The following is a 24,185-nucleotide window of genomic DNA, read 5'->3' on the forward strand; positions in this document are numbered from 1 at the left end:
TAAATTAACTAAAAAGTCTCTTATGACAAAAGACCCACTACAATACAGAACTAATAATACTAAATACACGTGCACCAAACAAAACAAAACAAAAAAAAAATAAGAAATAAGAAAATTAAAATATGAAAAGGAGCTGGTCCAATCTGCCTAAAAATTATAGACTGTGTAATAACAGGATGTCTACTGGCAGCAAATAAGTAGTGAATACTGACTAAGTAGTTTACCATAAAGTGCTATCTTGATTAGCAACTATGTATCACAGTAGCTCTGAAGATGTATCAAAAATTGTAACCAAGATAGTGGTAACTTACAGCAATGAATTCAATGCTGAAGAAAAAATGCCTACAATGTTATCAAATATGGAGCAGGGTGAGGGAGGAGGAGTGAAGAGGGGGGGGGGTGTAGCCAAATAACTGTGAATGAAGGACTAAAGGTTCCATAATTATCCCAACCTCTCTATTTGAAGGTTTTGTTTTCTTGAAAAACTGCTTTTCAAACAGGACAAATCCAATTTTCTGACAAGTAAATCATGTTAGTCTCCAAAACATCCAAAACAAAAAGTGACCTGTTATCGAGTTACCATTGAGAGCTGAAATATAAATAGGGGTGTCAGCCCAGTCAGTGAGACAGACCAGTCTGAGGTCAGGGAAGGTGGAAGGTGTGAGGGCTGCTGTGTTCAGAAGTTGTACTCCCCATCAACAGGTAAGAAGATCTGATCAGGGCTGAGCTGTAAAGCTAAGAGCATAATAGCAAAGCATGATTAAAGTAAAAATTGCTTGAAAAACCCCAAAATATATATATACCAATATGCACCTAAACATGCGTAAATGGTGTGCTGCTGAGTCCAATTTATACAATGCACAAGATTCAGCGCACTCACTCATCCACTAAATAGCAACTTCCTAGCTGACAGATTTTATAATTATTTTTAGTTTTTTTTTTTTTAACTCCTAATCTAGGCAACTAATGGGGGTTTAGTATCATTATATGATCATACAATGCATAAGCCTGTCACAGGTTTCACATATATATTTGGGAGTCTAGCCAACTTCTTGATTTTGCAACCCTCCCGGTCACATTCCAGGGCCCTATTTAGCCTTGTGCTGTAGAGAGCCCCAGATAGATTTTTCCCCCAATTAATTGGGTTAAACTTATAAGAACATTAGGCTGTTAGCGTAGGACCTGACAAAGATAGAGTACATTGATGTTGTGGAAGGCTTATGCATTGTATGATCATATACTGTAACAAACCCCCCATTATTTTTGCCTAGATTATGTGTTTTTCAAAAACAAAAATAACTAAAAAAAATCTGTGAGCTTTGACATTGCTGTTTAGTGGATGACTGCACTGGATCTTGTGTAATATATATATATATATATATATATATATATATATATATTCTATGTATATGTATGCTTTTTCATTTACCAACTTATTCACAGCACTATTTAAATATCAAATGATAATTATAGGAATTTATCTGCAGTATACTTCATTAATGTAAAATGGATAAAATTAGTCCTAAATATAACAATTCAGTTTTTTTTAGGCCACAGTAATTCCACTAATTCTCAAAAATCAGTGCATCATTGAATCAGTTAACAGTTACATTTCTTTCAAAAGTGAGCAAATTATTTATAAAATTCCCTCTGTTCCTCTTTTGTATCCCAATGCTACTCTTTTGTAGGAAATCAGTATTCTTAAACTCCAACGTTATTAGATTTAATAATAGAACCTCTCCAGTGTTTATTGAATGCATGGCTCATATTTTGTTCTGTGCTCTATACTCACAAATTTATAGCTAAGAGATATCAGATAAAAGGTATGTTTTGGAAAATGCTGATAAATTAGCATTGATTTGTGAACCATGCAATAACTTCCCTTACTGATAATTTAATTGAGAGGTACGCAAAATACTCTAAATGTATGACTGTAAACATTCAATACGGAAATGTTCCACATGATTAAAAATATGTATATATATATTTTACTTTGAGAATGAAGAAATTTAATGGTATGTGATTTTTTTTTTTTTTTTACTATTCTCTAGGTGCTAGCTGGTGCTAGCTGGTGCTAGCCAAAATCTGCTGGCACCATGAATCCGCTACTTCTTATTTCCATGGCCTTTCTGGTTATATGTAAGTTATTTCATTTAAACACTGTAGGTGGGAGCAAAACCAACATTTTTCTCCAACATAATTTCTCCATCCATCTACCTACCCATAAAACCAAATACAATCCGTCCTTCTGTCTATCATTTGTCTGTCCATCCATTCATCCAACCACCAAAATACTGACCACCAAACCACTGTCCACTATCCACTCAATTCCTCCCTCCACCCACATATCTATTATGTACTCCTCTCCCCATCAGTCTATACTAGTGATGTCGCGAACATAAAATTTTCGGTTCGCGAATGGCGAACGCGAAGTTCCGCAAATGTTCGCGAATGTTAGACTTCAATAGGCAGGTGAATTTTAAAACCCACAGGGACTCTTTCTGGCCACAATAGTGATGGAAAAGTTGTTTCAAGGGGACTAACACCTGGACTGTGGCATGCCGGAGGGGGATCCATGGCAAAACTCCCATGGAAAATTACATAGTTGATGCAGAGTCTGGTTTTAATCCATAAAGGGCATAAATCACCTAACATTCCTAAATTGTTTGGAATAAGGTGCTTTAAAACATCAGGTATTGTAAGGGATCAGGTAGTGTAAGGGTTACGCCCGCTTCACAGTGACAGACCAAACTCCCCGTTTAACGCACCGCAAACAATCGCAAACAGTCCATTTGCACAACCGCAAACTCCCCATTTGCACAAGGTTGGATACCAAGCTAGCCATGTCCCGTTCCTTGTCCTCACTGATGTCATTGAAGGTCTCTTCCTCCACCCAGCCACGTACAACATCAAGGGTCCCCGAAAGGTGACAACAAGCCCCCTGTATTTTTTTTCTAAATGTACACTACTGTTACACCAGATATGAGTTGCACTGGTGTGACACTGTGCCCTGGCAGGCCCTGAAACTTACACGTGTGAAGGAAACTGACTGCTATTATTTCACAGTCACATTTCTAGTTGTTTTTTTAATGTACACTACTGTTACACCAGTGATTGGCCCATGTCATGCCTATGCCCCCAAAACGTTCATGTGTGGGTGTGCTGGAATGACGTGGGCCAATGGGAGCCTTGTAGCGGAGCGGCAGGGGTTAATCCAAGGGCTCTTCTCCGCTTCTCTTCTCCGTAATACTCTGTATTACACACAGTATCTCTATATTACACAATGTATCCCTGTATTACACTCAGTATCTCTGTATTACACACTGTATTACTGTATTACACACAGTATCTCTGTATTACACTCAGTATCTCTGTATTACACACAATATCTCTATATTACAATCAGGTTACTGGCTATGGGAGGATAATGTATAATAAACACAGGTTACTGGCTATGGGGGATAATGTATAATAAACACAGGTTACTGGCTATGGGGGATAATGTATAATAAACACAGGTTACTGGCTATGGAGGATAATGTATAATAAAGACAAACACAAAAAAAAATAATAATACAAAAAAAATGAATGCAGCTTCAGAATTAATCTAAATTGTATGCTGTCTAGGAGGTGGGAGGGTCTGGGAGGGAGGGTCTGCTGCTGATTGGCTGGAATGTGTCTGCTGACTGTGAGGTACAGGGTCAAAGTTTACTCAATGATGACGAATAGGGGGCAGGCCGAACATCGCATATGTTCGCCATCCGTGGCGAACGCGAACAAGCTATGTTCGCCAGGAACTATTCGCCAGCTAACCGTTCGGGACATCACTAGTCTATACATCTACTGCTCTCTACTCCATCTATCTATCTGTACTCTATCCAGGCAGCCAGTTATCTTTCTTTATACAGTCATCACCCATCTCTTTCTCTCTCTGTTTTCCTCTCTTTCGTCATACATGATTTATTTTATCTCTGGGCACTCAAAGGTGGACTTAGAAGTGCATGATTTCATAACAACAACAAAATAATTTTCCTTGTATTTCTGTACAGATGAAAAACAAATGGTTTTTGGACTTTCTCCAAATGTCGGAAGCAATAGTGAAATCAGGACTGAAACTAAATTGGATGGTCAGTAGAATGTTAATGGCACATGGGTCATCTAATGGTTTATGTGCGATAGGGAGAATGTGCATGTTGTATATGCAGTCTTTTTTTTCAAAATTCTTTATTTTAATTTTTAAACAATTACATGAGGAAGACTTGAGACATAACAAGAAAAGGAAAACTGGAATCACCACTGGAGGCCAGGATAAAGACTAACTGAACATTTATTGATAATAGGAAAAAATAAGACAAAGTCTTGATAACTTTAGGTGGCCCATTAGTAGGGTTAGTGTGTGCTCTGTTAGCCAATGTGACTATAACCTTATAAATGAAGTGCTTCACCAATTACCAGACTTGGAGATTTGATTTGGGCTAAAATGTAATTCATCTGTATTTGGGCCGATTGGATGATTGCCTTTTAGTCAAATTCCTGAAACTCTGAATTAATTATGAACCCCGAATTACAAACCAACCAAAAAAGCTCAATGGCAAAATGTCCAGTTCGGTTCATGATTCTTAATTCTGCCCGTGGCACCACAAAGAGATACTTGAAGGGGAAAAAATGACTGATGGCTAATAATGAATTATGACTGTCACTAAATTTTAATTTTATTCAGCGATCAATTGAGAAGTGAGCAATAGAAGGATAAAAAGGAGGGGGCAGTCAAAAATAAATATCTCTTTTTGTATATTATATAATTACAGGGGATACTTAAAAAATTAGAATATCATGCAAAAGTTCATTTATTTCAGTAATGCAACATAAAAGGGGAAACTAATTTAGGAGATAGACGCATTACATGCAACGCAAGATAGTTCAAGCTGTAATTTGTCATAAGTGCAATGATTATAGCTTACAGCTCATGAAAACCCCAAATCCACAATCTCAGTAAATTAGAATATTACATGCAATCAATAAAACAAGAAAAAAGTATAATCATGCATATGGACTCAGTACTTGGTTTGGGCCCCTTTTGCAGCAATTACTGCCTCAATGCGGCGTGGCATGGAAGCTATCAGTCTGTGGCACTGCTGAGGTGTTATGGAAGACCAGGATGCTTCAATAGCAGCTCTTCTGCATTGTTCATTCTCATGTCTCTCATCTTTCTCTTGGCAATGCCCCGTAGATTCTCTATGGGGTTCAGATCAGGCGAGTTTGCTGGTCAATCAAGCACAGTAATCCCACGGTCATTGAACCAGGCTTTGGTGCTTTTGGCAGTGTGGGCAGGTGCCAAGTCCTGCTGAAAAATGAAATCAGCATCCCCATAAAACTCATCTGTGGAAGGAAGCATGAAGTGCTCCAAAATCTCCTGGTAGACGGCTGCATTGACCCTGGACTTAATGAAGCACAGTGGACCAACACCAGCAGATGACATGGCTCCCCAAAACAACACAGACTGTGGAAAATTCACACTGGACTTCAAGCATCTTGCAGTGTGTGTCTCTCCATTCTTCCTCCAGATTCTGGGCCCTTGGTTTCTAAATGAGATGCAAAAGTTGCTCTCATCAGAAAAGAGGACTTTGGACCACTGAGCAACAGACCAGGTCTGTTTTTCTTTAGCCCAGGTAAGTCGCTTCTGACGTTGTTTGTTGTTCAGGAGCAGCTTGACAAGAGGAATACGACATCTGAAGCCGATGTCCAGGATACGTCTGTGTGTGGTGGCTCTTGATGCACTTACTCAGTCCACTCCTCAGTCCTCTCCTTGTGAAAGTCACCAACACTTTTGAATGGCCTTTTCCTGACAATCCTCTCCAGGATCTGCGGTCATCCATGCTGCTTGTGCACCTTTTTCTTCCACACTTTCCCTTCCACATAACTTTCTATTAATGGGCTTTGATACAGCACTTTGGGAACATCCAACTTCCTTCGCAATTACCTTTTGAGGCTTTCCCTTCTTATGGAGAGTGTCAATGATGGTTTTCTGCACAGCTGTCAGGTCAGCAGTCTTCCCTATGATTGAGACCATTTAAAGGCTCAGAAACCCTTTGCAGGTGTTATGGCTTACTTAGCTGATTAGAATGGGACACTGTGAGCCTAGAATATTGCACCTTTTCACAATATTCTAATTTACTGAGATTGTGGATTTGGGGTTTTCATGAGCTGTAAGCCATAATCATCGCACTTATGACAAATCGCAGCTTGAACTATCTTGCTTTGAATGTAATGCTTCTATCTCATATATAAGTTTCCCCTTTTACGTTGCATTACTGAAATAAATGAACTTTTGCACAATATTCTAATTTTTTTTAGTATCACTTGTATATAGAGAGATTTTATTTTGCTCTTCTTGTTTTTCCCTATATGTGTTACTTTTTCTCACTTGCTCTGGTGGGGAAAGTTCCTGTCAGTGTCCTGCAAAATATATACATAGCCGTATTATGTATATATTTTGCAGCACACTGATTGGCCCATTTTCACTTCTTGTATGTTTTTCTGATTCATTTCCTGACTTGAAATCTTGATTCCAAAATTCTGCCCAGCTGAAGGGACATTCCTCAGAATTTTGGATGTTCCTAAAATTTTCTGTCTTTGGTCAAAATGGTTTGGCTGAGCAGAATTTACTTGCTGTGCTTACAGCACCAGTTTGTGACGGGGCCGTAAGAGTACCAAAAGTTGGAATTACATATTCTTTTAGCAGCTCAAATGGTGATTGCCTCTGCTTGGAAATGTGCAAAACCACCTACTAGTTCAGAAGTGATTTCTAGGTTAGGTACCACTAAAATGTTTGAAGAAATGTCTAGTAGGTTTTGGGGTTATATGTCCTGTTTCATAAATATTTGTGGACAATGGGATGATGGTGCACCAAGAGATTGTCCTGGCTGAAGAATATTCCAGGTCAGGTATGTTTCAAATTACTATGTGCATACTATGTATTTAAATTGCTACCGCTAATTCTCCCATGGGTTGGTTTCATGTCGGACACTGTTGTTATCTGCTTACAACACATGGGGGGTTCTATTACTGTAGTATTTGATGGTTTTCCTGTACCAGACACTAGTTTTATGTTACCTACTTGAGCTCAGTATTTTGTGTAGTTGGGACATGTTCTTCCTTTATATTTCATTGTCTTTATTGTATTTTCTATGAAAACCTCAATATAAATTATACATGGGAAAACTGTATGTGAGCATAGTTCTAGACTACTTTGATGTTTTTGGTGAACTCCTCTAGCCCTGTGTTGCAACTTCTTGAGAAGTCTTCATTATATCAACAGTGACTCTGCTTGCAAAACTGTGTGCAGTGATGTATGCCATGTAATTGGCGAAATTAGTATATTAAATACTAATTATTTAAGAATCTGACTTTTTATGAGACAACCCTAATATGCTATAAATGTGTTTTGTCTTTTTAGAAACTGAGAAGAAGACAGTTCACAGACGTTCAGTAGATGGAAAGTCTGCAAACTTCGCCTATGTGTATGTTTTAGAAAATAATATCCCTTTACTACATTTTATAGAAAACTCACAGTAGGGTTATTTGTTTCATGGCAAGGATGTCATGAATTAATAATGTGGGCAAATATTTCATTTATGAAGTCAGACATGAAGAAGATTAGTTGAAGATTATCTGACTCATGATTAGGAAGGAATTCTTTTTTCTTTTTGTATATTATTTTTGTATTAGTTTTTCTGCGCGTTGTATTTTATTGATGTTATCTTTGCATCGTTAACTAGGTCATGGTCCAATGAAGCCTTCTGGAATTCATCTGCAGAAAACAACAATACTGTCCCAAAAGAAAGATCAAATGTTGTGATCCCTTCAGGTACTTTGTGATAATCATTACCAAATATACTTTAAGAAAAAGTAAATGAATAAATATAAACATTTCATATATACATATATACATATAGTAGTTTTAAACATCTTTTGTATATTTCCAAAACTAATGATTTGACATTTACCATGAACGTAATGTGAGTAACATACTGTATATGATCTATCTATCTATCTATCCTATCTATCTTCTTCTCTGGACTATGTCACTAACTCTCTGCAATTTTGAAATGTATATTTATGTGGAGTAATAATTTTACTTAGCTTTGTATGTTTGAGTATGTGCTGTTAGATATATACTCAGAACAATTATTATTACAAAGTCACAATAATTTTTAGAATTGTCATTCTATATTGAGCTTAACCTGTAATCATAATGTGATCTCATTAGTAATATGGACCTTACTTTGCTAGGCATATGGGTAACGGCTGACATTGCTCTGCCCTCATTGAACACATTGACTATTTGTGGAGCCTTGGAGTTAAAACAACTCATGAACCCTATAATGCAAGGAGTCGTTACTTATAATACAACCATACTCAATGCCACCTATATATATATAAAGGTAAGAACAATCAATATATTTTGTACTCTCTCCATTCATCCATCCACAAATCTTCTTATTGTTATGATGATATATTTGCATTCTATAATTTGTAACTATTTTTGCTTTTGGAAAGGGTGGTCTCTTAATGGCCGGAAATGAAAGTAATCCCTTCCAAGCAGAGTTAAAGATTATCCTAAGAGGAAACCAATCAAGTCCTAATATGTCATTGCCAAGTGGAAATAACATTGGCTCAAAGTTTATCGGTAAGCACAATAGTATATCTATATTGTAATGTTCTCTTTATCTATTGCTAATATGTTGGCTATTGAAAGAAAATGAAATCCTGCTCCTAAACATATTTAGCAATAATTTATTTAACTATATTTAATCTCAATCTTTCCACAATCCAATATTATCTCATAAACTGGAATGAAAAAATAGTGGGAAGAATGTTTTGATGCCTCTTTTTGAGTCTCGCAGGGCTATTCAATAAAGTGAAAATTGTTTTAAATCCAAAGTGAATTTCACATTTAAGGCTAAAATACCTGAACTGTTAGAAAAGCCGAGAAAATTGTTTTCAGTTTGGCTATTTTGTCCTTAAAATTTTAATAAATTAGTAAATAAGTCTGTAAGTGTTTGCATTGTTTGAAACCAGCAAAAAAAACTCTACTTGCAGTAACGTTAAAATTATTTTTTTTGACAGGCTCACAATATGTAGAAAACCCTAGTTAGGAAACCCATTACATATTTAGAAAATGATCTCTGTGAGGCCATCCTTAGTTGTAATATTGTATGTAATATAATGTAAAACACCTTCATTAGACCCATCGCAGTGTCAGATGGATCTCCAGTGATCTGGTAAAGCAGTGTTATTGCAGTAAACATTCAATTATGGGTATGTGTTTAAGGATGGACTAATAATAGAGAAAAAAAATAGAATAAATTGGAATGAGGATTACATTTTATGTTCCATCTTTTAATTATGATATTTGTCATTTTCATTCGTGCACTTTATTTGTCCAGGTGTGTTTGGCCAGCTGGAGCTTCATGGAGTCCCACGCACAATGTATAAAACCAAACTGGCACAAACCGCAGCAGCTGGGTCTACTTCCATTTCATTATCAGATAAAGTAGATTGGAAGGTAAATGTATTATTGTGAACTATATCACAACACAACCGAAGATTTATCACTAGACTTTGTTTCGGTCCAAACTGTACTATATCTTAATTTGGCCCAATTGGGTGATGGGTGAAATTCTTGGACACCGAGCTGCAAAGTACCATGTATTTTATAAATATATAATATATAAATATATATATTTATCATTATTATTATGCTCCATCTCTCCCTCTGTTGGGTCCTTTTCCCCACTTCAACAGTGAACCAAATGGTATGAAGATGCTATCAGTTTTCTGCGAAATCTTTACATATTATTGTTATATAGTGTATATTTATATAATGTATCTTTTGCACTACACTGATTGGGCCATTTTCATGTTTTTTGGTTCCTCTGATTCACTTCCTGAATCAGTATCTTGGTACTGACTTCTGCCAAGCTAAACTGACATATATCTGAAATTTTGGCATCCTTAACACATTTTTGGTGTAAAATGGTTTGGCAAAGTCACTGATACTGAAGTCACTGATACTGAAGTCAGTGATACTTTTAATTTGTACATAATGTAATACAGAGCCATGGAAAAGAAATATTATGCCTTTTTATAAGGACATTTTCTTCAAAAAAATGTAACATAAGTACATGATTTTAGCTAAACTTCAATGCAAAACAAAAACCTATTTTTAAAAAAGTAAATAAATCTTTATCAATCTGACAGGCTGGAGAAAACATTGTAATAACAACAACTAGTTACAATGCGTGGCAGAGTGAAATCAGACAAATTCGTGACATTTCACCTGACAATAAAATCATCACCTTAAATGCCTCCCTCACTTTTACTCACACAGGTAAGTGAGAGAGTCTGAATGGGGATAAATATTTAATTAAACTGGATATGTAATTTTTTCCGTAGCAATAAATTATAATTTAGCAATAGTGATCTTTTAATTCTGTCCGTTTTCTTTTAACATTTGATTTGCTTAATGTTTACATTATAGACTTTGTTTTCTGACCATCAGCTAAAGCCCAGTCAGAATGTACATAAGATTCTAGTATTTAAAAGGGCACTTTAATTACTATATATGAAGCTCACTGTAGTGGAGGTGCAAAGTGTGTCTTTATGTACTGAGCCCCAATTTATGTAGAACCATTTTTCAGTGGTTTCACAAAAAAACAATGCACTCACAGCACTTAAAGCAACAACAGCATGTGGAGAAACAATTGTTTATGGTGCTTGGAGTTCCCCTTGAAGCTACACACTTTTCACAACTTTCTCACTGTGTTATTAACTAACTTTTGACCTGTAGCAAATAAAAAGTTGAGTGGCAAAATCTATGATGATTTGTAATAATTCCCCAGTTCAGCTACAATTACTTATTTTACATAATTTTAACCTTACATTTACCTTTCCGATTGAAATTCACTTCAATTTAGGGTTTAATGAATAAGCCATATCATACACAATTTAAGGTTAAGATGGCTTCAGACATCAATTAAGTTGTATAACAGGGAAAGCCAATTATCATTATTATTGGAATAAACACTTTGAAGACAGAAAAAGGAACATTTGATTTTAATTAATTACTTCATATACAAAACCCCCCCAAAAAAATTAAAAGAAGAAACATGCTTTAATTATAATATAATTATTAAAGAACCACTAGTTATTTAACAGAAGCAACATTTTAAAAATGTGTGCATCTGGTATAGTGATAAAATGCATGTAGTTTTAACAATATGTGCAATTTTGTCACATGCACAGGAGCTATCGTACATCAGCATGAAACATTTCCCAGTTTCATGCTGTTCATCCACTTCCTATCACTGCACTCACCATTTCCCAGTTTCATGCTGTTCATCCACTTCCTATCACTGCACTCATTTTATTTTAAACCAAAGCACATCTTTTTTATTTTTTTGTGTGAAAAATACAAGAGTATCTGCATCATCTGTTAAAAGTCAAATCACTGTAATCAGTAGTTACAGTGAATTATTAGTGAAAGAATAAGACTGGCCGGTAAAACTGGTTCGCTAATATTTACATTTTGAATGCATTTTACTTGCAGGGGAGACCTATCCGATCTCCAACTTAGCCAAAGTTTACACTCTGGCTGCTGATGTCGCATTATTGAGCAGAAACATTAAGATAATTGGCGAGGATTACACTGGGTGGGAACAGGAGTCATTCGGAGCTCGTGTACTTGTTGGTGCTTTTACAAACAACAGCACAACATATAAAGGTATAGTAAAGGATATTCATTGGGTATATATTTTTAGGCATAATATGCAACAGATTTGCATTACCAGTTTCTTTAAAAAATATTATAAATAATAATATATCAAGTAATAATTAAAAAAGCTCAGTGGTTAGTTACTCTTAACTGCTCATCTATACCTGAATGCTGCATATTTGATTCCGAAAAATGTGAACTTGAAATATTGTTTTAGCTCCAATGGGGTGGACGTTACATCATAAAGCTAGCTGTTTTTCATATTCATAAGTGTCACATCAGGTGTGTATACATTGTTCAGTAGAGTAAGGTTTATTAAATGTTATATGTGGTATATGGATGTTGTGTAGTTGATGAGTGCTATATTGATTACTTAGGTACTTAAGTGTGAATCATATATGGGTTGCTGTAGGCACGTTATACTTGGGTAAAAATACTGTGGTGGAAGATAGGACCATGTTTTGCAGCCTTCTTTTTAAATCCGATTTGGCCCTATTTGTGTTTTATTTTAGGAGAGGGGTTATGATACGTAGTATAGAAAAGGTATCAACATTCCAGAAGAACAAAAAGAAGTAACTAAGCAAAATATATTGAAATAAAAATAAAGATGGTTGGTTATCATGAGCATAAATCAAATCAGAAAAACAAGATGGTCATTCTCTGAATATCTTTTTCATTGTATAATTTATATGTTTTGAAGGAAGTGCAAAAATTGAAAATGTAGAATTTTATCATAGTGGACAGAAGAGCTTCACTGATCCATCCGATCCACGATACTCCATCACTTTTCTTAATCTTGGAGTGGTAATTATTTTTTCATTATATTTAAACATTTTGAAAATTACAAAGATCTGCTGACAATGTTTAATTTTATGTAATTTCTCTGAAATAATGTATGAATTTTTAATAAAGTGTTAAAATACAATGAGGAAAATGAAGAAAATTTGCCAGTGTTGTTCTGTAAGCACTTTAATGGAGCACAATTTGAACTGAGCCCTCTCTTCTCCCAGGAGATAGATCTGAGATGTGGACTGTCCATGGCAGACCATGCCTCCCCAACTGGTATACACAGCCTTATATAGTATATACTCTGACTGCTGAACCAGGCAATATGTGCACTGATATTGTATGGTTGCTGTACGTTTATCATAGTTTATAGCAGTGATGAGTGTAACTGCTATTGAAATTTAAACTATTTATTTTATAACCTCATTCATGGACATAGTTAACATAGTTAATAGGAAATGAGAATCTTCCAGATTATTGGAGGGGTCTGTTTGCATCTGCAGACAGATCCACAAAATGGTGCATCAAATGAAACATTAAGGTGATTCATTTTAGTTTTCCCATTTTCCTATGTATTACATTACATTTCAGTTATTTTGTTTGCCTTATTTGTGATGCATTATCTATAAAAAATAAAAAGTAATTTCCTCCTAAAGTTTAACAGTAAGTGCAGAGGTCACATTCTTTGTTCTCTTTGTGAATTAAGTATGCATTTTGTGTATAAAAGAAAACGTATATCTATCCAACGGCCAGAATAGTGCGATCCGATTTTTGTACAGAATCGTTCGATATTACAAATGGGACTAGGCATGGTTGCCCCCTGTCTCCCCTTTTGTATGTTCTTTCTATTGAGCCGTTTGCGATCGCTATTAGAGATAATTCTGACATAAGAGGTATTACTATTGGTGACTTTGAATTTAAGATCTGTCTGTATGCAGACAACGTTTTGATTTCTATTATTAATCCCTCCACCTCACTTGATCACTTAATGCAGGAGATACAAAAATATAGGGAAAGCTTGAATTATAAAATTAATGTTCATAAAACAACTGCTTTGACTAATTTTAATCCTCCATCTTTGAATCTTTGAATCTTCTAAAAGATAATTATAATTTCCATTGGTCTAAGAAAGATTTTCAGTATTTGGTAATCATTATACAGCAAACCCCAAAAATATAGTAGAAGCTAATTTCTTAAAAATGATAAAATATACTAACAGAACTCTTAAGGAATGGAGTTCTCTAGAAATGTATTGGTGGGGAAGAGTCAACACTATAAAGGCATATATTATCCCCAAATGATTCCATTAAAAATGTCCTAAGCCTTGGTTAGATTTGGTTCATGATTCTTTATCTAACTTTATATGGGAAGGAAAGACTCCAAGAATTAAATCTCAAATTTTAACAAAAAAAAGTAATAAAGGAGGTATGGCATACCCTCTGATAAAGAATGTATACAAGGCTAACAATGTTTCCTATATCCATAAATTTCAGATTCAAGATTTAAGAGAACTAGCTTGGTTTTAGAATAATTTAGAATGGAAGAAAAGGGTTTAGCCCTTTTTGCTATGGGGTTATTTTACTAATCTCAAATCTCGCTTAATGCAACTTAACTCAAGTATCGTAAGCCATCTTATAGAAGAATGCCAATTAACAAAGAAAAAACCTCTTAATATAGCTAATAGAATATTCGAAGGAGCAAATATCCGACTCCTGGAAGAGTCATGCCTAATTTAAACCTTAGTACTTGGAGAGCACATTTCTATTGAAGATCTCCTTCGAAATTCTAACTTGAGCCCATTTAAAAATTTTAAATTGAAACTTGATATCTCTGATAAAGAAATTTTCACCTACTTAAGAGTTAGAGTTTTTTTGAATGAATTCCTCTTAAAGATCGAAGGGGATAAGAAGAACTTAATAGAATTTTTTTTTTCAAAGAAAGGAGAATAAATTAGTTAGCTCCACAGCCATGGCTCTAATTAGACAAATGTACTCAAATATAGAACCTTCAGCTAAAAAACAATGGGAAAAAGATTTCAACCACAAAATGTCAGATAAGGAATGAGAGTAGTTAAAAAGCATATACATTGCCTTAATATTATAGAAACATTTTTAAAGCACTTCATAGATGGTACCTAGTCCCAACTAGACTGGCTAAAATATCTTTGACCAATCCCCCACTTTGTTGGAGATGTTTAGCCCAGAAGGGAACTATGTTACATATTTGGTGGAATTGCCCAAAAATAATTACATTTTGGGACTCAATATATTCTATTATGTCAGCCTTTAATATAAATCTAAAGAAATCTCCAGAAATTGGCTTGCTTCTCCTTAAATGGGGTAAACTTCCAAAAAATCATCAAATATTGACTCTTATGTCCACAAAAATAGTAATTGCAAGATCATGGAAACAAATATCAACTCCAGACATCACTCAGTTAAAAAAATAAATTATATTTCAGCTTGACATGGAGAGGGGAGTTTCATATTCAAACAATAATATCAAATATATACATCATTATGAACAGTGGATAAAAAAGATTGAATAAATATTTTAACTTGTTCCATTCAGCCAACAGGTTAACTTTATGTATATCCTTCTAAATAGAGAAATATACTAAACAATAATATATGTATTTAACCTTTGTATTGTACTGTGTTTGTATAATGTTTGTTTTTTTAATTGTTGTACGTATATGTATAATTGAAGTAAAAAACATAAAACATAAAAGAAAATGTATATCTAAAGCTTTTGAAAATGTGATTTATTTTTAAGGTTTCAGAAAATTCATCCTATGTCAGAGGTTGTTCTCTCCATGATGGATTTTCACCGGCTATTGGTGTTTTTAACACAAGTGTGCTGAATATTGATGACAACGTTATCTATTTCACAGTTGGTGAAGGTATTTTACTCAATTTTTAACACAAGCCAGTTCTCACTTTATACCTACATTATGACATTAGACCTGATTACTGAACTCTAGTTTGAATCAATTACCAGTAGGGAACTGAGTACATGTGCTTTATGAAATTCTTTATTCTTGATAAAGATTTTAAAAGAGAACAGATTTAAGCTTTATTGAGATACCTAGTTTTGCTTCTGAATAATTTGATTTCCCATGGCACATAAACATTGTTCACTATGCATACCATTTGTGATCAATCCAAGCGTAAAAAAAATATTAAAGGGACACTTAATGTAGCAGTTCTGGAACAAAGAGACTGTCTGTGCAGTCTCAGCATAGTTAGCACTGTAATTTCTGAGGAAGGGCAATGTTTACATTGCTGCCTGATTCCATCTCTAGTGACTGGCACTCAGACAGCCAAAAGAGGTTCTGGAACAAAGAGACTGTCTGTGCTGTCTCAGCATAATAAACACTGTAATTTTTGGGGAAGGGCAATGTTTACATTGCTGCCTAATTCCATCTCTAGTGACTGGCACTCAGACAGCCAAAAGAGGAACTTCCTAGTTACAATCCTGCATAAATTGCAGTACCAACGTTCAGCATCTCCCCACAGAGGTAAATATAGTCAATACATCTCAGTTAGGAGAAGCTGATTGGTGCATTCACACTAGTTTCCCCAACACTTCCCTGTGGGAGGCTTTAGATTGGCTGGGATCATCAGTAATGAGACCAGCACATCGGGGGACTCAAAGCTAGTCAATCTATTGTTTTATTGCTGGGGGAAGGGCTGCATCTAATTAGGTAGCCTAACAGTTGAATGTCACTTGAATGTACTTTGCATTCTTCAGATATCTATATTATATATAAATGCTTTTCATGTTCAGATGTATTTATCCCAATTTTTCAGGAATCAGAATATGGGGCCAACGTATTAAACTGAGAAGGAATCTTGTATCACTGTCTGTATGGCCAGGATCTTATCAAGGCAAAGAGCAACCAAATAACACTATCTGGAATGCTGCAATAGAGGTTATTGTTGTTGTTTTTTATTATTATTTGCCATAATAGGGTTTTCCCACAATGTACAGTGTACCCAAAGAAGTATAGTTTATCCAGAAGTACACTTTTCTAAATTAGCATTCTACTCCATTATCTTAACCTCGTGTTAATAAATTATTTGTTATTTTCAGAATGCCAGAAATGCTAGAAATAACAATAACATCATTTCATTTGTGTTGTGCTTATGTTACATTAGTATGAATTATATGTAACTGGTTTGTGTTCTTTCCTTCTAGATCAATAACGGCACTGACATAGTATTACAGAATAACATAGTTGCTGGTTTTGAAAGAGTTGGATATCGTATTAATGGAGAACCTTGCCCAGGTAAGAAGCCACCAATTTAAATACATGATTTTTGGTGGAAGTTATATAGTTTTCTCCAGGGTTCCCTGTTCTTAAACATCTGTCCTAAATAAAAACTAATATATGTAGGATATTTGCTCATTTTTGCAGCTTAGATAGTTTTGGGATCAAAGTAGCTTAAGTGTAATTTTTGTGAATATACAGTATTCTTAAAACCAAATTCAGTTACTTAACAATTATATCATTTGTAATTCAGATTTTGTCTAATTTAATGCAATGTAAAATATTTGTCATGTAATGTAAATTCCTTACTTCAGTCACTCTTTTTGAAGTAATCAGCTACAAAGGCTCTTTGATAATATTAATGTTCACATATCAGCTTGTAACTCGCTGTCACTACTTGTGAAATGCGGCAATCAATAAGCAAGTGATGCTAACTAAAAGTAGGAACAGGAATTTTTAGCAAATAGCAGCTTACGCATAGAAAGATTATAAGAAACCCTTAGAGACTTCTGAGTAATCCCTCACATACTTACAATTCTGCACCCACATGCAAGGGTTCCCTAAGTTGGCCACTTCACTGTCTTATGATGTGCTGGTCCTGAATAGCTTTCTAACACTCCCTTCCTTCCTCCCTAACACTCATATTCCTACCACCTAGTTATTAGATAGTTTTCATAATTTTCTTATACTTATCATAAATGCAAATTTAGTTTTTTTAGCACATACATTCAAATAATGCAAGTTATAATAATTCTCATTTCAAAGATGCAAATAACACCAATGAAGAATGGCTCAACAATGAAGCCCACGGGGGATTATATGGTGTGTATATGAATAATGATGGACTTTCTGGGTGTTCACAAGTGAGAAGATTCTTTGTATGGAAATGCTGGGATTATGGTATTTACACTCAGGTAATGTCCAAATATATCTGAAGTTAATTAATGAAGAATGTCCTTAGCATAGTGAATTCTGTGAATGGCTGTTTTATTAAATTATCATAAACTGGAGATTTGTATTTTTAATTTGGAGAGTCCTCTTCAGATTAGAGGTATAGAGAAATTTTCCTGATCAGTTGTGACTTTTCCAAGTATTTAATAACAAGTAAGCATTCTAACGTGCCTATTTTTAATTATATTGCTGCAAAAACTATCAATTTAATGCTAGACTGAGACCTGCCATTCTCAGCTTTGTAACTTTCTATTACCTGTGTAATTTTAATGCCTGTTGTGTAGTGATTAGCTGAGAACACCAAGCAGTCAACAAGAATACAAGGAACACTGTCATCATTTTTAATATTTGTTATAATAACTGTTATCATATATCAACACTTACCTCTCTTCCCACTCCATGTAATCTAGCACTTTGCATACTTTATTTAACTGTCTTTTCAAAACCATGTTACAAAAATACAGCAGGCAGAAATAGCACACTGTCTCAAAAATGTCAAACATTTCAATATATATGACATCAATAAAAAAGCAGATAGGATATGAAGATAATATAAATAAACTGTTATCGGTTATCTGTGAAATATAATTTTTCATTTAAGCTCTGTACGTTATGTAGCCCTACCTAAAGTACTTTTAGTTACTGGTAACTTATTTCAAATTGGTCCATTTAAAATTCCTTATCACTTGTTGCCTTTTAAAAAGCAAGAGATCTTCCTTAAAATTACACTTCACACACAGAAAGCACTTTAGCTTGCTGACGTGTTTTATGTGCCTGAAGCCTGTCACATTTGTGCCAATTTATAAAAGTGCCAATTTAAATTTAGAAATCAGAAACACCTCCCTGGCTGTCAATAAGGCTTAGTAGAAAGGGTAGGCCGTGAGTGAGTGTGGTAAGAAAAGATGCTTTTACGGGGAATATCTACTACATTATAAAAAAAGAATCATTGTTCATTTAAAGAGTTTCATATAAGTTAGCTCATGGTATCAGAATTGAAGACAGAGCTGATGCTGCTTAAATGGACTCTACCATAGAATTGTAAAATAGTCTACATTTGGTGCATTACTCAATGAAAGAGGATGTTAGAATGGTTGAGATTAATGAACCTGTTTATTACACAGATTTACTCACTATGAAATATTGTTTACAGACAGCAGACAGCGTGGTGATCTCTAACGTGGTCCTTGTAGATAATGGGATGGGCATACTTCCTATCGTGTTTGGTCCTCCAGCAACCTCTCACCAGGCATCTAACAAAACGATTACTATCCAGGTGAGTGAATGATATTTACTGCTCTCATCTCACAAAGTTAATAGGTCTTTAGTTTTGATCTAGTATATAGCAAATCTTTAGATGTTGCTGTCTGTATTCAGACAAAATAATAAAAGTGCAGCTTTGATCACTATCACTAAAGTATATCTATAAAGACAAATATATGCAGTACAGATGTGGAATTTCCGATTCATCTCTACTGAGAACAATAAAGGAATTAGCTTCAGTTTTTTCTTTGCCGTTTACTGATTATATATTGTAACGGACCGTTTCACTTACAAGAGGATAAAACCCAGTTTAGGCGATAATCCCCTTTCCAGATGCACAGGCAGCTACTGCAAACACCATTCTCCCGACTGGAACCACACGAACACTGGAACAGCTGAACAAGAAAAGCAGACATCGGCTTACACTCTTGGCAGTCAGCATACAATCCCATTCCCCCAAAGACCGAGACGACACATCGCTTTGAGGGTTAAGCAAGAACTCTGTGGACTGGGACACCCAGTCTGGCTTTTATTACAACCAAGTACATACAGGACACTCCCAGGGGGAGGATGAATTTAACCAATCACATGGATGTACCTCCCACACATTTCCTCCCCTTAGATTAGCACTTAACATAATTATACCGTACACCTTTTTCCCCAATTCCTGGATGTACCCCAAATACATATGCTACACCTCCAAAACAGGTATCCCCTGATAGCCCTTATTCAGGGGAACAACATATTCAAGAATCAGGTCATTCGGATGAATGGTTCGGGAGATATGAGGTTCCAAAGATTTGACCGACCGCATGGGTAAAGTATCCGAAAACAGTTCCATGCATTTTGGCCCTGCGGTCGGTCACAAACAAGTGAATGAAACAGACGAATTACTTGGGTTATAGAGACTAAGGGGGATTCGCATGAATCCCCTAGTTCGTATGTTTCTTTCTACCGAACGGCGGGTCATTCGGTAGTTTCTATACGAATTTCTGGGAGTATGGAGGTCTCAGCGGTGTTTGCCTAGTCAAGTGTCCGATTTCAGTTCCAGACACTCAACGGCAAAACACCGCTGTTCGGTAGTTTAAGATGGCCGCCGCCACGTGTTTGTTTCCCGAATGGCGGCCACCCAGAGGACAAAGAATACATTACATGGATTGCCAATTACCTGTTTGCAACATTGTTGCAAACTGTAATTGGAGGCACACTTATTCCTGGATGGTCTGGTTGTTTGGTAGTTTCACTCAATATAATGAATGGAGTGATTCTACCGAACAATCAGATGAATGCTGCATACATATCACCCAGGTTAAACTTAACACATGAATACATATACAATATACAGGCAGTACAATAGAATATGCTTCACAGTCTTAAAGGGACAGTAGTCCCAAAATGTCCATCACTGATTTTAAAGGGCCAGTAGCAGCAATATAAATTATTACATGCCCAATTATAGTTTTGAAAGTGCAATATGTCCAGGGGCCATAGTCAGCGGGCAGGAGGCTAGCAACCAGGCCTCTCCAGTTCACAGTGGCGAAGCTGGTTTCGCCACATATATAATATTATTTAAAATATGTTCTCCCATTGATATCAGGTATAAAATAAATCAATGTATTAAACAATGATGGAATCTCCTTTGATCTTACGAGACCAACATTGGAAATTGTTCTTTATCTGTTGTATCTGTTCCACATTATATTAAATGTTGCAGTTTAAGCCTGTAAATCACAAATCAGACTTTTGTACTATGGCTCCTACAGAGGTTGCACTTTGGTTTTAGTTGGTACCATGACAGATTATGCATGATCATGGCTGCACCTACAAAACCTCAAGTAGGAAAAATTTCACCTGCTGACAAAAGAAATAATACTGCAAAAGTTATTTTGATATGTGTAATATTCAGCTGAACATTCAAAAATGTTTTCAATAAAATAATAAAATACTTTGTATGTTTTTAGAATTCTGTGCTTGTTGGAAGAAGTCCATCATTTAATTGCAGTGACACTCTTAATGTCACTGAAAGTAACATGAAGCTCACAGCACAACACCGTAGTCCAAGACCTCCAGCAGGTAACAGAGTTCCTTATTGGAAAAGAAGTGGCATTTTTCTTCCCCAGCATTATATTTGCTGTCCTTTCCTCAAAGCTTCAAACATATGTGCTAGTCCTCTCCATTTACCCATTACTCTATGTTTGTTTCTTTACCCATCTACAGTATCTTCCATTATCATCTAACTTAATTAGTTATGTAACTGATATGTTTCATTATTATAATAATAAAACACAATCTATTTATGTTTCCATTCCAGAAACTAGTTACTTAAATATCAGATTTATGATAAATGTTTTATATAATTGTAAAACAAATAGCATTTTTTTAGGTATTTATTAATTTAACTAATCTATTTATTAGTCCAGATATTTAACATTAAAAATCTAGAATATATATATATATATATATATATATATATATATATATATATATACATATATACAGCCTGCCCCTAGCCCTGTATCAATTTCTTGAATAACAAATGCTGTGGATAGCCTTATATCTAGCCTGATATGTACATAAATATTATTAACGTGCTACAAGCCTTCTTGAAGGTTGTTCTAAGCATTTGTAATAATTTCCGTAAAATAAGTATTTTTTGTTCCTTAAATGACCCTAGAACACGATAGCGGCTTATATATACATACTCTGTAAAAACACAAAAAATTATTTTAACATTTGGTCATTTGATGCATTTAATTCTATTGCTTTTGTAAATGTATGTGAAAGTTTATTATTCACACTTTAAATGTCAAATACGTATATTACAGGTGGAAGTAGTGGTATCAGCTGGCCAACATTTGCCTCGGCTCATAACGGTGCACCAGAAAACCCCCATGCAGGAATCACAAGCTACAATGCAATTAGTGGTCTAATGACTGTGACAGGTATATGTATATCGCGACATGTAGAACAACAAACACATCTTGAAGGTTGTCAAATGTTGCCCATTCGGTTTTAAACACATTGCGATTCATCCGAATTTGGGGAGCTTGGCGGTTTGTCTGAATTCCCTGAATCACTAAACAAACAAAATGGACAATACACAAAATGGTATTGTTTGATTTGTGATTCAGAGTTCCATCTGTAAGGCCAAGAAAATATGATTGATGGGAAAAATATATAATTAATTGCTAAGGAACAACCAGTAAAGGCTTCTTTTACTCACAGATCAAGGGTGAAGTGACCAACAGAAGAGAGAAAGGAGAAGCAGTAAAAAAAAAAAAAAAAAAAAATACATAAAAAAATGATCAATAATCTTTTTTTTTTACTCCTCCTCGATTTCATTGGTTACTTTTCACTTGATCTGTGAATAAAAACTCTAGTAAACAATTGGCACAAAATGATTATCAAGGAGCTAAATACGAGTGCTGATCATACTAAAGTAGAATATATATATATTTTTTTTAAAAAAAGCACAAAAGAAGAAGAAGCAATACAATAGCTGAATTTGACATGTGTGTAAGTGAGTTCATTGGATATGAAATAACTTAGCACTTGTCTAGGGTAGATTGCTTCTGTATTAGGTTGCTTTGGTGTTCTCACCTAAATCATTATTTTGTTGATTTGTTTAATAGTTTAACTCATAGAAATATATATATATATATTTAATAAGCTTGTTATCCTTTTGCATATTTTGTTTTATTTCATTATCTTTCATAATTACTTTTACAAATTCATCAGACCATTTCACTTGGTAATATCTGGTATTATTCATGAATTCTAATATGTTTAATGTAAAAGAAATTCACTCTTTAATTCAGAGAGGTGGATTTTTATATTTAAATTAACCCCTTCAGGACACATGACATGTGTGACATGTCATGATTCCCTTTTATTCCAGAAGTTTGGTCCTTAAGGGGTTAAGTATAGTTGTAAATATGCTAATCACTAACTGTTTTTATATTCTGGGTTTAAACTGGATGCATTTGTGAATCTATTCCATGTCAATTTTCATTCAAGAATAACAATATGTATTTCTTTCTAAGACACAATCTTTCAGGCCTACAGAAACGTCTGTTCAACGGAAAGCAATGTGATATTCATGACAAACCCCCTCAATGAAGACTTGCAACATCCAGTAAAGGTCTCCAAAATACAACTTGTGAATTGTTCAGAAGAACAGAAAGTGTTTATCCACAGACCCGATCCATCGTATGTTGTTTGATGCTACATTGTAATAGCTGCCTCATCACCTCTTCTTGACTTATCTTCTTTATAATGATGCTGTGGACCACTTTATACTTTTCTTACCAATTGCAGTATTAATTTTTATATAATGTTTCCTTGTTCTTCTCTTATCTTTCCTCTTACAATTGGAATACCCAATGGGGTACATGGTACTCCAGGCAATCAAATAATTCCCAATACATTTTACTACCTCTTGTATGTTGATGACAATGAGGTATACCTCTCTATACCCAATTCTAATATCTCCAATCCACTACTTTACCATATTTTCTGTTTTCCCGTCTATAATTCTGTGTATACAGTCATTACACAAACCCTTTCAATGCAACAGAGATCATCCATTCATTGCTTTAAAGCTTTCTGGCTTCATGTTATATATATATTTTACGGTATGTGCACAATGTGAGAACTTTTATAGGTTCCCCCTCTTCTAGGGTAGGTTTACAGCAGTATAGTTTGATTTTTTTCTACACAAAATTAAGGAACAAGGGCATTGGATACTATACAAAGACCATAGGCAGTAAAGGACTACTCCAGTCACCATAACAATTTCAATGACATTGTTATGTGATCTGGTGGTCCTGGCATTCATAACTTTCTAAAGCATTTATCTCAATGGAGCTAAATTTAATCTCATAAGGTAAGATGTCTCCCAGGGTCTCCAGATATCACAGTGATTTCAGTGAGATTCATTAAGCTGCCTAAAGTGGTCTGTTTAGATGTCTGCAGTGCTGCTTTAATTTTCAAAAACATTATGGCTCATCTGCAGTATGCAATATAACTATTATTATGAAATGTACTAGTGTGTGATGTATACATTTCATTGAACAATAATACAAAATATGTCCCTAACTTCAAACAGTTATCTTTCTTACATCTATCACTCATTACTCA

At 35.0% G+C, this 24,185-nt stretch overlaps 1 protein-coding gene across 1 annotated transcript in view; it reads left to right on the forward strand.

Moving 5' to 3' along the window:
- Positions 1–251: 251 nt before the first annotated feature.
- Positions 252–24,185, forward strand: part of LOC134609311 (fibrocystin-L-like) — a 32,111-nt gene continuing 8,177 nt past the window's right edge. Inside the window, exons 1-18 of the mRNA XM_063452991.1 lie at positions 252–369; positions 4,050–4,127; positions 7,457–7,520; positions 7,779–7,867; positions 8,293–8,444; positions 8,560–8,689; positions 9,450–9,568; positions 10,264–10,393; positions 11,612–11,785; positions 12,477–12,580; positions 15,338–15,464; positions 16,375–16,496; positions 16,763–16,853; positions 17,601–17,749; positions 18,937–19,059; positions 21,008–21,119; positions 21,872–21,988; positions 23,090–23,255. Of these exons, the coding sequence (XP_063309061.1) occupies positions 252–369; positions 4,050–4,127; positions 7,457–7,520; positions 7,779–7,867; positions 8,293–8,444; positions 8,560–8,689; positions 9,450–9,568; positions 10,264–10,393; positions 11,612–11,785; positions 12,477–12,580; positions 15,338–15,464; positions 16,375–16,496; positions 16,763–16,853; positions 17,601–17,749; positions 18,937–19,059; positions 21,008–21,119; positions 21,872–21,988; positions 23,090–23,255 (2,165 nt within the window). The remainder of the gene's footprint in view (positions 370–4,049; positions 4,128–7,456; positions 7,521–7,778; positions 7,868–8,292; positions 8,445–8,559; positions 8,690–9,449; positions 9,569–10,263; positions 10,394–11,611; positions 11,786–12,476; positions 12,581–15,337; positions 15,465–16,374; positions 16,497–16,762; positions 16,854–17,600; positions 17,750–18,936; positions 19,060–21,007; positions 21,120–21,871; positions 21,989–23,089; positions 23,256–24,185) is intronic.

This window comes from Pelobates fuscus, chromosome 4 (genome assembly GCF_036172605.1).
Source record: "Pelobates fuscus isolate aPelFus1 chromosome 4, aPelFus1.pri, whole genome shotgun sequence".
In the NCBI taxonomy this organism is placed as follows: domain Eukaryota; kingdom Metazoa; phylum Chordata; class Amphibia; order Anura; family Pelobatidae; genus Pelobates; species Pelobates fuscus.